Genomic DNA, 15,635 nt, shown 5'->3' with positions numbered 1-15,635 from the left:
TGTCCGGCCCCAGACTCACTGCGCAGGTTGTGGATGAGCTCGGAGTGGCTGGAGCCTCCCGACTTCCAGGCCATCGCTAGACACACTCTGCGGAGCAGGTAGAGAGCCGCCTTCAGCGCTGCGACTGCGCAGAACAGCTTGCCTAGGAACAACACAACCTCTAACGCCGACACAGGCACCGCCTCCTCGCCAGCCGCGCGCCCGCCGGGGGGAGGGGCCGCGCGCCCGCCGCCTCGCGCGCTCGACATTCTCAACGGCCGCCAGCTAGCTCTGCGCATGCGCACCCGTAGAGGGCAGGGAAGAGGGGTCGAATATCTGCGTTTGGGGGTTGGCGGGGTTCGGGGGAAGTAGAAGTCGTAGCGTTCTAGCTGCATTACTGTAGCTGTTGCCCACATATAAATTATATTATATATATATATATATAGGAGAGGATATGTGGGATCTGTTTGGGGAGAGGCTACATGCAGTCGTTTTAGGGGGGAGCTGTCAGAGGCAGTTAGAGCCATAAGCAGCATCCTGCTTTACAGCCCCACCTAGCAAAGGCTGGAGTATTCGGGATTTGGGGGGGTGGGAGGAGTGGTTCAGGCCTGTTTGAAGAAAAGGGCAGATGTAAAGTTTGAACCTGAAGCTTCCGCAGAGTGCTATGGTCCCAGATCTCGCCTACCTCTCGCTATTAAATGTAGGGCATGTTAACAGCAACTATGGAGTTTGCAGTAGCCTTTTCCATGGCTTCCATCGTGGCAATAGCTGAGTTACAAATATGGCGATTTCCTGCAGGGTCCATGAAAAATCTGATTCAGTTAAGTTTAAGTATCTTTGGAGTCCATTGTACTAAATACAAAAGTTATGTATGTTTGTAGGTGAGTATTGTATGTATCATGCTCAGGGGGTAGATGTGAACCCTGGGAAATGTTATGAACTTTGAAGGACTGTGCTGACAATGTGCTAGACAAGAAGGTATTTAAGGAACATACAGTCTTAAGTGGTTTTCCTGGGAATCTCTAGCAGGAGGTGAATGGAAATTCTTCACTTCCTGTCTTTTGAAGCTGCACCCTAAGGAGAGAACCATAATCTGCTGATTACCTGTTCCCAGGTCTACACTATGGTAGGGACTGATGGAGCACCGGTGCATTATGTTTCGCACCCTAGGCAAAACTTCCACCTTGCTTGCCCCCTCCCATGCCCCTGCCCTGAGGTGCCCCTCCTCTGTCCTTAGGCACCCTCCTTGCGGCAGCTTCCCACCCCCAACCCTGAGGCACCCCCCCAGCTCACCCCTGCTCTGCGCACGAGCACTCTGAGCACACCATGGCTGCTTCACTTCTCCCACCTCCCAGGCTTGTGGCACCAATCAGCTTAGGCGGAAGAAGTGAAGCAGCCACGGGGTGCTCGGGGAGGAGGCAGGGCAGGGGTGAGCTGGGTCGGGGAGTTCCCCTGTGTGCCACCCTCCCTCACCCTTACTTGCTGCAGGCGGCCCTACCCGCACTCCCCTGCCCCAGCTCCCTCCGCCTAAATGCCGGCAGCAACTGGGGCAGCCGAAGATCCAGCTGCCACAGTCGCTGGTGAAGAAAATGGCGCCCCCCAAATCCCAGCACCCTAGGCGACCGCCTAGGTCGCCTAAATAGTTGCACCGGACCTGGATTGATGCTCTGAGATTGATCCACTGGCGATCAATTTAGCAGGTCAGTAAAGGGTAAAGTTATGGTTGGTTGGATGCCTAACTGCATTTTTTTACTTTAACGTGTTTGGATTTCTTCTTATAAACTTAACTCTGAATTTCTAGAGTTTATAATGCATGTTTCTTGGATTATTACAATAGTCCTATGATATTTTTTTTCACTCTTAAATTACTGATACATACTCCCAGTCTTAACTACACCTTCATGTACTTTTTGTCTGAGAATTTATGCTGGTATGACATTGAATTAAGGCCTACAGTCTTTGTTCCAAGGAGTTTACATTCATAGGTCCCGTCTACACTGGCAAGTTTCTGCGCACTAAAGCAGCTTTCTGCGCTGTAACTCCTGAGGTGTACACACTGCCAAGCCACTTAGTGCACAGAAACTGTGCAGTTATAGCTCTCTAAAAAAGCCACCCCGACAAGAGGCATAGAGCTTGCGGTGCTGAGGCTACAGCGCTGCGGTACCAGTGTAGACACCATGGCGATTACAGCACTGTGATTGGCTTCCAGGAGGTGTCCCACTGCCTCTTCTCACCTCTCTGGTCATCGGTTTGAACTCTACTGCCCTGCCCTCTGGTGACCAACCATCATCCCCACCCCATACATTCCTTTGCAAATTTGAAAGTCCCCTTCCTGTTTGCTGTCAGAGCATCTTTCCAGGTGGCCATGCCTGCTCCACACACCAGGTGATCCCCCGCTTGGAGCAATGCCAAGCTGCTGGACCTCATCGGCATTTGGAGAGAGGAAGCTGTGCAGTCCCAGCTGTGCTCCAGCCATAAGAATTATGATACCTATAGACAGATTTCACGATGAATGATAGAAAAGGGCCATGACTGGGACACATTGTGGCGTCGGGTAAAAGTGAAGGAGCTGCGGAACGCTTACCACAAGGCACGGGAGGCAAACCACTGCTCCGGTGCTGCACCAACAAGCTGCCAGTTCTACAAAGAGCTGGACGTGATACTAAGTGGTGACCCCACCTCCATTGCGAAGGCCTCTGTGAATACTTCGTTGGCTCACATGCAAGTCAAGAGTGGACCGAGCCAGGAGGAGGAAATCTTGGATGAAGAGGGGGAAGGGACCCAGAGCCAGAGGATGGCTCGGAGGCCAGAGATGCATGCAGTCAGGAGCCCTTTTCTATCCCAGAGGAGCCTAGCCAGTCACTGCAATCAGCTGGCGAAGCGCAAACAGGAGAGGAGGCCCTGGATAAGTGGATCTGATTTTGAGAATTGCTGAAGCAATTTCTTGGGGGCAGGAGGCTTGCAGAAATCAGGTTTGTCTCCCACCGCTTACCTATTCTGAGTGGCAGAACAGGCTATTGATAAACTCCCTCACTTCACGGGACTCTCCCTCAGAGATGTCCTGGAAACTTTTGTGGAGATACTGGGCAATCCAATGCCACAGGTCCTTCGGCAGAGCTTCTTTGTTTCTCGCCCCATTAACAGTAACTTTCCCGTGCCACTGTGCCGACACGGGGGAGGAGAAGACCATTGCTGCACACAGGCAAGCCGCACAGGAGCCAGGATGGAAGCCGCAGACTTGGAGAAGACCCTCCCTTGATTCCCTACTCACCCTCAGCAGTGAGATATCTTCCATAATGATCACAAGTGAGGACAGGAATGATTATCAAGCCCCCCCACTACAGTGCTGCCTCTCCTGAAAAGCCACATGCCCAGTGTACAGCAGGGTCCAGAAAAAGTGATTCACCTTGCCCCTGTGGCTACTCACCATTTTGGGAGTCTTGTGGCTCATGTGTGCTTGCCTGGAGTCAGCCAGTTAGTGACAGGTGTTTGAGTACTGGCTGTGTTTTAAAGCACTGAATCAGTGTTTGCAACACAGACAATACTGCTTATGTAAAATTTTGCATTTAAACTTCACAGAGATGACCTTGGGAGGCCAGCCTCCCTTACTGGTGGCAGAACAGCTGTGCAGGACTAGAAAGCGGCCACAAGAACTAAGGAGGACTTTTTCCGTGAGGTTATGATGTACTTTGCCGCTGAGAAACAGGAATCGAAGGAGTTGCGGGATAGCGAGAAGAGGGACCCAAAGGAGAACGTGACACACCAGAAACTAGCTATGGTGTGGCTCTTAAACGTTATAGAGCACCTAATGGACGTGCTCTAGGAAAAACTAGCTCTTCAAGCCGAGCAGCTCCACGCCTGCCATCCCCTGCAGCCAGTGTCACAAAACTCTTTCCCATGTGCCCCCACCACACTGCCAACACACTGTTATCAACCTCCTGGCTCTAGTCTGTACCCGCAGCATTCCACTTCTCCCTCCTCACAGTCCAGCACTGTGGACTTCCACTACCCACTGCACTCAACACCCATCCCTCTGCAGTTTGGCCCTGCTGAAGTACAGCATCAGCTTCATTGTACTCCAAAGGAGAAGGCTGACTATGATCTCTGGACATACACAAATCTGTAGCTGTCCTCGGGCCACTCCTCCTCTTGATACCTTCCCTTCCCCCATACCCCTCCGTGCTGATGAATTTTTTCATTTGACTCTCTCTTCCAGTTGTTGTCTTTTAATAAAAGAATTATGTTTGTTTGAAAGCAATCTTTATTCTATTAAGTGAAAGCAAAAAGAGCACTGCAAAGCAACATACAATTATGTTAAAGCCTCTTCTTGCATCACGTGTACCAATCACCTCCTATCATTACAAGCACTGCAATCCCAAGCATAGCCACAAATATTAGGGGCTTTCATCCTCAAATTGCTGCCTTAAGGCATCCCTGATCCTTATGGCCCCACTTTGTGCCCTTCTGATAGCCCTGGTCTCCGGCTGTTCAAACTCAGCCTCCAGGTGCTGAGCCTCTGCAGTGCAGCCCTGAGTGAAGTTTTCACCCTTCCCTTCACAATTATGGAGTGTACAGCACACAGCTATAAGCATAGGAATATTGTCATTGGCCATGTCCAGCTCCCATACAGGCATCACCAGACAGCTTTTAAGTGGCCAAATGCACACTCAACAGTCATTCTGCACTTACTCAACCTGTTGTTGAACCGTTCCTTGCTGCTGTCAATTTGCCCTGTGTACGGCTTCATAAGCCATGGCATTAAGGAGTAGGCGGGGTCTCCAAGGATCACAATGGGCATTTCAACTTCCCCTACGGTGATCTTCTCGTCCATGAAGAAAGTCCCTGCTTGCAGCTTCTTGAACAGGCCAGTGTTCCGAAAGATGCGTGCATCATGCACCTTTCTGGACCAGCCTTTGTTAATGTCCATGAAACGTCCATGGTGATCCACAGGTGCCTGGAGAATGATTGAGAAATACCCCTTGTGTTCAATGTACTCAGTGGCTAGGTGGTCTGGTGCCAGAATTGGAAAGTGTTATGTTCATGGGTTCTTTGAATACTGAGTGAGGAGTATTGACCTGGGAAGGTTGCAGGGGAGTTTTCCTGGGACTGTCTGCATTGAGGGATGGGAGACTTTCCTTGAGAGGATACCTGAGCATGTAATATGAGAACCCAGGAAGGGGTTGGAGGCCAGGTGACACCTCTGCCCGGGAAACTGGACAAAAGGCGGGGGGAGGAGCCGGGGGAAGGCTGAGTGAGACGGCTGGAGGGAGTTTCAGTTTGGAGCTGGCTGGGAAAATGGAGAGGAGCCCAGATGGGGCTCTAACCTCCCAGTGAGGCTCTGGCCTCCCTGTTCCCCCAAGATGGACCTAGCTGAGAGGGGTCCTGTACCTGCAAGACCTGTCTTGAACTGTGTTCCTGTCATCTAAATAAACCTTCTGTTTTCCTGGCTGGCTGAGAGTCATGGTGAATCGCAGGAAGACGGGGTTGCAGGGCCTTGTCTCCCCCACACTCCATGACAGCGTGGCATCGATCACCCCTCCGCAGTTAGGGAAGCCCATTTGTGCAAAGCCATCCACATTGTCACGCACGTTGGCCAGAGTCATGGTCTTTCAGATCAGGATGCGATCAATGGCCCTGCATACTTGCATCAACACGAGTCCAATGGTTGACTTTCCCACTCCGAACTGGGTAGTGATCGATAGGTAGCAGCCTGGATTAGCCAACTTCCACAGTGCAATTGCCACGCGCTTCTCCAATGACAGAACTGGGCTGAGCTCATCACACAGTCCCATGAATGTGGCTTTCCTCATGCGAAAGTTCTGCAGCCACTACTCATCATCCCAGACGTGCATAACGATGTGATCCCACCACTCAGTGCTTGTTTCCTGAGGCCAAAAGCAGCGCTCTGCTGTGGTCAGCACCTTCTTGAAAGCCATAAGCAATCTCGTGTCATAGCTACTACGCGTGGCAAGATCAACGTTGCACTCCTCTGGACTTAGTAGTTTAAGAAATAACTTCACTGCCACTCGTGATGTGTTAGTGAGAGTGAGCAGCATACTGGTCAGCAGTTCGGGATCCATTCCTGCAGCCTGAAAGAGGCAGGGCGCACAGTACACAAACCATTGAAAGATGGCACCAAATGCAGATGGAAGCATAGGGTTTGCTGGGATGCGAAGCAATGCATCATGAGGCCTCGCGACCCTCTCCACCTTCCCACAAGTCTTAGCGGCAAAGAGAAAGAGGTGCTCTGTGGGATAGCTGCCCAGAGTGCAGCGCTGCAAGTGTGAACATGCTATTGTGCAGGCAACTGTCAGTGTGAACGCACAACAGTGGTTTTCCTTCTGCACTCTTTGAGTGGCACTGTAACTGCCAGCGCTGTAACTTTGCCAGTGTAGATGTGCCCTAAAATTCACCACACAAAAAATGACAAACTCCCCAGATTGGAAACTGGGAGGGTGACAACAGTGAACAGTGGGAAGGAAATCAGGGGCTATGAGGGTGATTGCATCTATCAGCATATCAACTCATTGCTTTAATTATAACATCAAAGATCTTTCATTAGAAGACATTAGTACAGAGTGTAGTATAAAGCTCCATCAATTTTCACAGGTTTTTCTGAGTGAAGGTTATGATGTGGAATTTAGTTGGTCTGCCTTAGAGGAAGCTTACTGAGAGATAAACTAGGGCAACATGGGATTTCTGCTTCTAAATGACATACAAAAAAATCTACATTAAATTAGATTGCAAAATTAGGAAATGCCAAATTTACATTGGACCGAGCTCTGAAGTCTTAGGCTATGGCCACACTTCAGAGCTAACAGCGACGCAGCTGCACCAAACTAAAGATCCTAATAATTGGTTTAATAATAAATGGAAAAAGAAAGAAGAAAGGTACAAGTGGTTAAAAGATCAATATACAGAAAAAATGACTTTCAATGTTCATAGTTCAGGATCATAGCAGTGATGGAATGAATTTCTGGCTTGTAAAAATCTCTCTGGAATCATCCCAACAGGTCAGAATCCAAATGCAGCTTAGATGTAAAGTCTGTTAAAGTCTTTCCATGCATTTTCCAGGGCATTCCAAATAGTTATTTGGAAGATCTCCATTTTACCACGTATACTTTCCCTGTTCAAAGTTTAAGCAGATGAGAGATGACAAGATTAGTCTTGGGACTTTTCTTTTATAGCTCTTCTAGCAGGCTGACACACTGTGTTGTCACAACAGGGCCTCTCCCCCCCCGGAAGAATAGGTAGTGTTGACCTTTGCTTTAGCAGCAAAGAATCCTGTGGCACCTTATAGACTAACAGACGTTTTGGAGCATGAGTTTTTGTGGGTGAATACCCACTTCGTCAGACCTTTGCTTTGAAGCTAATCTTCTATTTCCTGTGCATACACAGGTAAACTAGTTACACTCATTCACATAAGGCAATTAACCAGTCCTTCCTTATAACAGAGATAGTTAAACTGAAGACAATGTAGATAATATTATTAGTTTTCCTGCAGTATCTTACATCTTTGATCTTAAAGTTAACTGGACACAGTCCCATATTTAATTAAGGCAATTAAGACATGAAAGGAAATTAGCATCTACAAACTAATCTGGTTACATTGTTAAACTTCTAAAAAGATACAGGTAAACACAGATGAATACCCTTAGCATCTATCCTTGATTTCTATTACTACAAATAAATGAGTTGATGATTGCTAGTTTAGTACATCTCTTTGAAATTCTCATGCAAGTAGATTGCCTTGATTACAATTATAATCCCTTCTGTTAAATTCTTATGTGTCATACACAGGTTGGCTGGCCTGTCAGTGTCACAATATTGTAAAGGATAATTCAAGGTAGAGTGGCCTGTTAACACTTCTGCAGTCATAGGACAAAAAGAGGGGGTTAATGAGTGGGTTACAGATTGTTGACATATCTTCACAGCTACAGTGATCAATACCTAACACCCCACATTGGAACCCAGACAAGGTATCTTCAAACAACTACAATCCATACTCGATGGGAACCCCATCATGAAAGATATCTTTCCTGAACCCCGACTTCTGGCCTTCAAACAACTTCCCAACCTTTTTAAGATCATCATCAGAAGCAAGCTCCCCACACACTAGAACACACCAACTCGAAGCACTAGACCCTGCCAGAACAACAGATGCAGAGGTCTTAACAGGTAAGGTCACTTTACCTTGAATGGTCCCTTACAATATGTGCTAATTACTTATGCTAAACAATCTGTTCCACACTGCATTTTGCTATGATGCTGCAAGTTCCTTTCCCAGACCTGAAGAAGAGCTCTGAGTGGTTCAAAAGCTTGTCTCTATTTCCAGCAGAAGTTGTTCCAATAAAATGCATTACCTCACTCCCCTTGTCTCTTTCATATCCTTGGGACCGACATGGCTACAACTACACTGCATATAGAACATATATTATTCAAAAATTATTACAGAACCATTCCAGATCTGTCACAACACCCAATTTATCATGCTGTCATCCTGAGGAAGGCAAGTGAGAGAAGGGAAGTGGTGATTTTAATAGTTTACAACTCAGCTAAACCTGAATGGAATTCCATGAGACAAAGAGAAGGTAGGTCTCTAGGCCAACAGCTCTTTGAGTGCAGAATTTTCAGAGGCTTGCTGAAAACAACTGAGATGTTAGAGCTTCTCAAAAGAAGGTTTTAGTAAATTTTTATAATAACGAAAAGTGTTAGACAACCAAAATCAAGGTGTTGCTACAGCTTCCCCTATAATTATGTACATGTCCCAGAAAATGTTTGGTAACCACATTCAGTAAACAGAAAAACAGAATACATTTTATGCCAATATTCTTTGTAAGGAACCTGTGAACAGGGATGGGCAATCTATCTATACCCAGATTTGATTAATGTATTTTTTTTAATTTACCCCACATATTAAAAATCAAACTTTGATTGTTTGAACTGAATCTCTGTTGTTTGAGAGTCAGATATGTCCTCTAAGTTTTGACTTCTGCATGAACATCTATGGACTGAAGTCCAGGACCACATCTGCTGCTGTCCCAGCTGAGCTGGCCAGCCTTAGGGAAATTGGCCATCTGTCTATAATCAAGGGAACTGGACAGCTCACTCTGAAGTCTGCAGTCAGGATCAGAGGAGGCATATTTCAAACCCTAGTGGTCCAGGCCAATGATTATGTGACGGCTTCTACACGAGCATGAGACCTCTGGATAATCAAAGTTCTATTGTACTGTTTTCCTTAATTTTTAAACAGTTATATTTGCAAATATTGTCAGAAAGGAAGGTGAGGAGGTTTGGATTGTCAGGGAGTTCCTAACAAACATGAAATATTTGTTAGTCTCAGTAGGTTTGTATAATCCAGGTTATGAAGGTACAATGGAGCATTTTTGTATTTCTCCACAAGGTGGTGATTAGTCTGACGGCTGAGGGAAGAGAGAATGTTATAGGTAATAGTTTGAGAGCAAGGCTAGAGAAAAAGATTACTTATTATAAAGATCAGTAAGGCTGCATAGTGTGTTTAGAGATGGAAAAATTAAGCCTCTGATCCTGCAGAGACATGTATATATATATGTTTACTTTATGCAGTATGAGTAGTCCCATTGGATTAAGCACAAAGGTAAATTTTTGCAGGATCAGGCTAAGGATAGAGATATATAATAGAGATGTCTAGCTGTTTTGTGGAGAGAAGCAAAGAGTCTGTCTACTTGTGCAGTTCAAATTGTTTGTTGCTTGTTTTAATGATTTTAGAGTTATGTTTAAAAATGAAGTTGAATGGAAGGAACAATAGGATGTCTTTTTCTATGCTAGGGATATCACCACCAAAATGGGACATGTACAGCATCTCTGGGAAAGATACAGTACCTCTGTTGTTGTTTGCATAAAGGAAACGCTATTAAATTCTGTACAGTAATTTTTTGGAACTGGGACAGTAACAAAACCAATATTTTGTTATCAGTGTAAAGGTCAGCAATGCAGATAGAGATTAGCACTGTATCCCTTGCAGGATAAAAAAAATTAATTTTAATCATTCCGCCAGTCATAAATTTACTGCACTTCAAAATTAACTATTTGTGTGTGTGCTCCTGTTTTAATAGATAAACTGGAAACGCTGTTGTTTTGATTTAATATTCCTCTTAATCTCTTGAATAAATATATGAATTTGGATAGGTCATGACCCTTTTTTTTCTCTCTACGCCTAGACTAGTTTCAGCAAATATGAGAAGACATTATGATAGCTATTAAGGGCATTTGCTTTATTTATTGACATCTTTCTTCCATTTTACATCATATCCAAAGAGTTGTATGGATTAAAGTTTGTGGTTTCTGTTTTAACTGGAGTTAACTGACTTCCAGTTAACTCCAGTTTACTAACACAATGGTAAATATTAGTCTAGACACTCCCCCAGATGTTTATCCCAGAACATAAAGGATCCGTAAAAAATTGGACTGGAAAATGGGAGTGAATTGGTGTTTCATAAAATATTAAGGAAATAGTTACATGTGAAACCGGCCCTTTCTTTTTCTCCAAGGGCTTTATATGCTTTTCTCTAACGAAGCGTTAGGTATTACTGGCTAATCAGCAGATCCAGAGCTGGCATCCTACACCATAAATGTGGACAGCGAAATCCTGTTTAAAATGTTTGTGCAGCCTTGTTCGGGTTTGAATGCGCTATAAATACAAAGTGACACACAAAGGAGCACGAATCTGGAAGCAGGCACGACTGACAGCGCGACCCCGTCCCCGAGCAACGTTTCATCTCTCCGCACCCCACCAGCTCCCGCCCACCTCGGACCGCAGCCGCCACCACAGAGGAGGTTTGTCCTTCCGCTGCCGCCGTCTCCCGGGCGGCTTCAGCCAATCCGCGAGACTGTTTGGGGAGGAAGAGGCGGGGACCCATCGGGGCAGTGGGATCGAAGCTAGGTGCCCCTAGGTAGCGCTTCTGCCTTTGGCTGCTGCCGGCATGGAGGATTTTTCCGCCAAGTTCGTGTCCCAGAAGATCAGTAAGACCCGCTGGCGGCCGGTGCCCGCTGCCGCTCTGCAGCCGCCCGAGCTCTTCGCTACCGGCTCCTGGGACAACGAGGTACTGGCCTGGGGCAGCCGCGCGCGCCGCGCCCTTGCCCGCGTGGCCGGGCCTGAGTTCCGCTGGCCGTTACTGGAACGTGTCTCGCGCTCTGCTCTGCCTGACTCGCGCCGTTAGTGGCCCCCCGGGCAGGCCGCGGCTGGGCCAGGGGGCTCGGGTGAGAGGCGGCCGAGCGGCGCGAGTGTGTGACAGCGGCGCAAGCCGGGATGCTGCGCAAGGCCTCGTTTGCCTTGCGCTGCGGCTCACGCTGCGGCGATGCTCAGCGGGTCCCCCACCCTCAGCGCGGTGCCCGGACCTTCCGCCTTACCACGCTGCGGGGAGGGCGGGCGCTGCCTCTAGGTGCTGAAGCGCTGTGACCTCCGCGGAGCCTCCTGCGCCGGGGCGGCGTGGTTCTCTGGGTATTTTTAGATTCTGGTAGGTTGAACAGAGACTTCCATCTTTCTCAGTTAAATTGAGCACCATGCAGCTAACTGTGTGAGATCTTAAGAACCAAGCTCCTGACTTCTCTTCATGAAGGCTGAAGCTCCTTGCTGGACTCTGTGTGTGTGTTTGTTTCTTTGCTTAGCTCCCTGACCAAAATTTCCTCTTCCTTTTGGAGTGTGCTGATTGACTAGCTCTCTTCTCTTTGGAGATGGCTGCATTTAACTGGTTATGTAGATTTCATTAATTGCTTAACATTTTGCAGGATTAATATGCTGTGTAAATACAAAAAAAAAAAAGAGAAAGCTGAGCTGACTTATTGTTTCAAGTATCAGAGGAGTAGCTGTGTTAGTCTGGATCTGTAAAAGCAGCAAAGAATCCTGTGGCACCTTATAAACTAATGGACATTTTGGAACATGAGCTTTTGTGGGTGAATACCCACTTCATCAGATGCATGTAGTGGAAATTTCCAGGGGCAGATATATATATGCAAGCAAGCTAGAGATAATGAGGTTAGTTCAATCAGGGAGGATGAGGCCCTGTTTTAGCAGTTGAGGTGTGAAAACCAAGGGAGGAGAAACTGGTTCTGCAGTGGCAGCCCATCAGAGTTCTTTGTTTTAATCTTGAGTTGATGGTGTCAAATTGTAGATGAACTGAAGCTCAAGCAGTTTCTCTTTGAAGTCTGGTCCTGAAGTTTTTTTTGCTGAGGTGGCCACCTTAGGTCTGCTTACTGTGGCCAGGGAGGTTGAAGTGTTCTTCTACAGGTTTTTGTATATTGCCATTCCTAATATCTGATTTGTGTCTATTTATCCTTTTCCGTAGAGACTGCCCAGTATGGCCGATGTACATAGCAGGAGGGCATTGCCGGCATATGATGGGCGTATATACATTGGTGGACGTGCAAGGTAAGAACGCGTGATGGTGACTGATCAAGAAACTTGCACAATACAGACAGATATCATCTTCCTTTCAAATGCAAAACGGATGGACATCATACCAAATGGACTAAAGGTAAAAAATCCACTGCTATCTACATACTACACAGACTACAGTGAGAGATTATGCCATACTCTATCAAAGAAATTGAAACACCTGATCAGCATCCTATACATCAAAAAGAGCTCTCCAAACTGGAGGCTCTCATTAATAACCAACTTCTATACAAATGGACTTCACTAAATAAGACGGAGATCTACATTATTCACTTCACCTCTCTGTAAAGGAAAAAGGACTGTAAGCTGTCTAAACTCCTACCTGCCTCATGGGCCACGACCGTGGAACCCAACCCACCCAGCAATTCTGTCAGTCTGTCCAACTACACACTCAGGACAGAACTTTCTTCTGGGCTATCTCGAGGATCTCTTTCTGCCCTGCCATCCCCACCATTAACATGATACAGTTCTGGGCGCGATCTGGAAGCTACTTTCGGCTGTCTCCGACTCAAAGAATACTTTTCAGGACACCACCGAACAGCGCACTGATACACAGGTACCTCCTACCCAACAGCACAAGAAGAAGAACTCCACAGTGGACTCCTCCTGAGGATCGAAATGACAGTCTGGACCTATTACATTGAACTTCCGCTGACGTGCACGCAGACCTTGTGGAAAAAACATCATGCTGCCTTGTAACCTAAGTCGTGCAGAACGCAATTGCATCCATCAGCCTCAAACCACCGGCATTATCATCAAAGAGGCTGGATAAAGGAGGTGCTGTTGTCGTCATGAACAGGTCTGACTACCAAAGGAGGCCGCCAGACAATCTCCAATACCAAATTCTACAGGCCACTTCCCTCAGATCCCACTGAGGAATACACTAAGGAACTGCACCATCTACTCAGGACACTCCCTACACTAATCACCAGACAAATCAACTTACCCTTAGAGCCCGACCAGGGTTATTCTATTACTACCCAAGATCCACCAAACCCGGAAATCCTGGACACCACTATCGTCTGGGCATTGTCACTCTCAACTAAGGACTGTCTGGATATGTGGACTCCTTCTCAGACCCTATGCCACAGCACTCCATTGCTATGTCCGTGACACCACTGATTTCCTGAGGAAACTACAATGCATTGGTGAGCTTCCAGAAAACACCATCCTAGCCCATGGATGTAGAGCTCTTACACAATATCCCACAACGCAGGAACAGTATCCCTGATGATGCACAGCCAAGTCGTGCTGGACTCTGTGCCTTATCCTCCACACAACTATTTCAATTTGATGACATATATATCTCCAGATCAGTGAGCACGCTATGGCCTCGCATGGCCCCACAATATGCAATATTTTTATAGCTGACCTGGAACAACGCTTCCTTGGCTCTCGTCCACTCACGCCCCTTCTCTGCCTACGCTACATTGATGAATCTTATCATCTGCGACCCATGGGAAGGAGACTCTGGAAAATCCACTACGATATCAACGCTTCCACCCCACATCAACCTCAGCCTGGACCAATCTACACGGGAGTCCACTTCCTAGACACCAGGTGTCAAATAAGTGATGGTCACATTAACACTCCCTATTACCGAAAACTATCCAACGCTATGCCTACCTTCATGCCTCAGCTTCCAATCCCGGGCATCACCATGTCCATTGTCATACAGCTAAGCCTGAGTGTACAACTGCATCTGCTTTAAACCCTCAGACAGAGACCAACACCTACAAAATCTCACCAAGCATTTTCAAAACTCAATACTGCGCACAAGGAAATAGGAAACAGATCAGCAGAGCCAGACTGGTACCAGAAGCCTTCTACTGCAGACAAACCAAGAAGAAAACCAACAGGACTCATGGCCATCACTACAGTCCCCGCCAAAAAAACCTCAACTGCATCAGTCAGGATTACAACCCATCCTGACAAGACTCCACTTCCAGGCCTGGGTGGCAGGCCAGTCCTCGCCCACAGGACAACCTGCCAAACCTGAAGATTCTCACCCAGTACTGCCACCGCACCATCGTACTCTAGCTCAGGAGCCATTCCATGCAACAAACCTCGATGCCAACTCTACCCACATATCTACACCAGCGACACCATCACAGGACCTAACCAGATCAGCCACACCATCACCGGTTCATTCACCTGCACGTCCGCTAATGTAATATACGCCATCATATGCCACCAATGCCCCTCTGCTATGTACATCGGCCAAACTGGACAGTCTTTACGGAAAAGGGTAAATAGACACAAATCAGATATTAGGAATGGCAATATACAAAAACCTGTAGGAGAACACTTCAACCTCCCTGGTCACACTGTAGCAGACCTTAAGGTGGCCATCCTGCAGCAAAAAAAACTTCAGGACCAGACTTCAAAGAGAAACTGCTGAGCTTCAGTTCATCTACAAATTTGACACCATCAGCTCAGGATTAAACAAAGACTGTGAATGGCTTGCCAGTTACAGGACCAGTTTCTCCTCCCTTGGTTTTCACACCTCAACTGCTAGAACTGGGCCTCATTGTCTCTAACTTGCTTACATATATATACCTGCCCCTGGAAATTTCCACTACATGCATCTGACGAAGTGGATATTCACCCACGAAAGCTCATGCTTCAAAACGTCTGTTAGTCTATAAGGTGCCACAGGATTCTTTGCTGCTTTTATTGTTTCAAGTGTAGCTGTATTGGTCCCAAGGTATTAGAGCGATAAGGTGGATGAGGTAATATCTTTTATTGGACCAACTTGGTCAAAGAGACAAGCTTGTTTCTTTTACCACAGATTTGGTCCAATTAAAAATGTTATCTCACCCACCTTGTCTCAACTGACTTATTGACAAAAGCATCTTAAAATATTTTAAAATAAGCTAGCTTCACTCTTGTCATACAGGAAAACAAGATCTCTGTGTGGTCTGTTGGAGACTTTGGAAGTTTGGGTCCCAATGGGGAGTATCAAGGAGAACCACAGCTGTTATGCGATATCAGACACCATGGTGATGTCATGGACATGCAGGTAAAATAGTTATATCCAATGGCTGTTTTTTTCCTTCTTTTTAATAAAGATTTAACACTTGTAAGGAAGATTTTAAATATCATTGGGCTATCTGAATATTGAGAATCATATTTTTTTTTTTCTAGGAGATTATTGTCTAAATCAATTTCCAAATAACAGTTTTTGCATTTGTACATTCTGAGATTATCTAACAATGAGTAT

At 46.5% G+C, this 15,635-nt stretch overlaps 2 protein-coding genes across 5 annotated transcripts in view; one reads left to right on the top strand and one right to left on the bottom strand.

The window, feature by feature from the left end:
- Positions 1-248, bottom strand: part of PCMT1 (protein-L-isoaspartate (D-aspartate) O-methyltransferase) — a 50,878-nt gene extending 50,630 nt beyond the window's left edge. Inside the window, exon 1 of one of the 2 annotated variants that reach the window (XM_032771775.2) lies at positions 20-248. In XM_032771775.2, coding sequence (XP_032627666.2) covers positions 20-248 — 229 coding nt within the window. The remainder of the gene's footprint in view (positions 1-19) is intronic. The other variant, XM_032771773.2, reaches the window with a different exon arrangement.
- The window catches only part of NUP43 (nucleoporin 43), a 34,597-nt gene continuing 18,974 nt past the window's right edge, over positions 13-15,635 (top strand). Inside the window, exons 1-2 of one of the 3 annotated variants that reach the window (XM_032771772.2) lie at positions 13-98; positions 15,312-15,434. In XM_032771772.2, the coding sequence (XP_032627663.1) occupies positions 15,423-15,434 (12 nt within the window). In that variant the 5' untranslated portion in view covers positions 13-98; positions 15,312-15,422. Of the gene's footprint in view, positions 99-10,830; positions 11,061-14,974; positions 15,120-15,311; positions 15,435-15,635 lie in introns of those variants that run through there. The other 2 variants (XM_032771771.2, XM_075064043.1) reach the window with 2 other exon arrangements.

Source organism: Chelonoidis abingdonii, chromosome 3 (genome assembly GCF_003597395.2).
Source record: "Chelonoidis abingdonii isolate Lonesome George chromosome 3, CheloAbing_2.0, whole genome shotgun sequence".
NCBI classification, from domain to species: Eukaryota; Metazoa; Chordata; order Testudines; family Testudinidae; genus Chelonoidis; species Chelonoidis abingdonii.
This window is presented reverse-complemented; position numbering and strand designations above follow the sequence as displayed.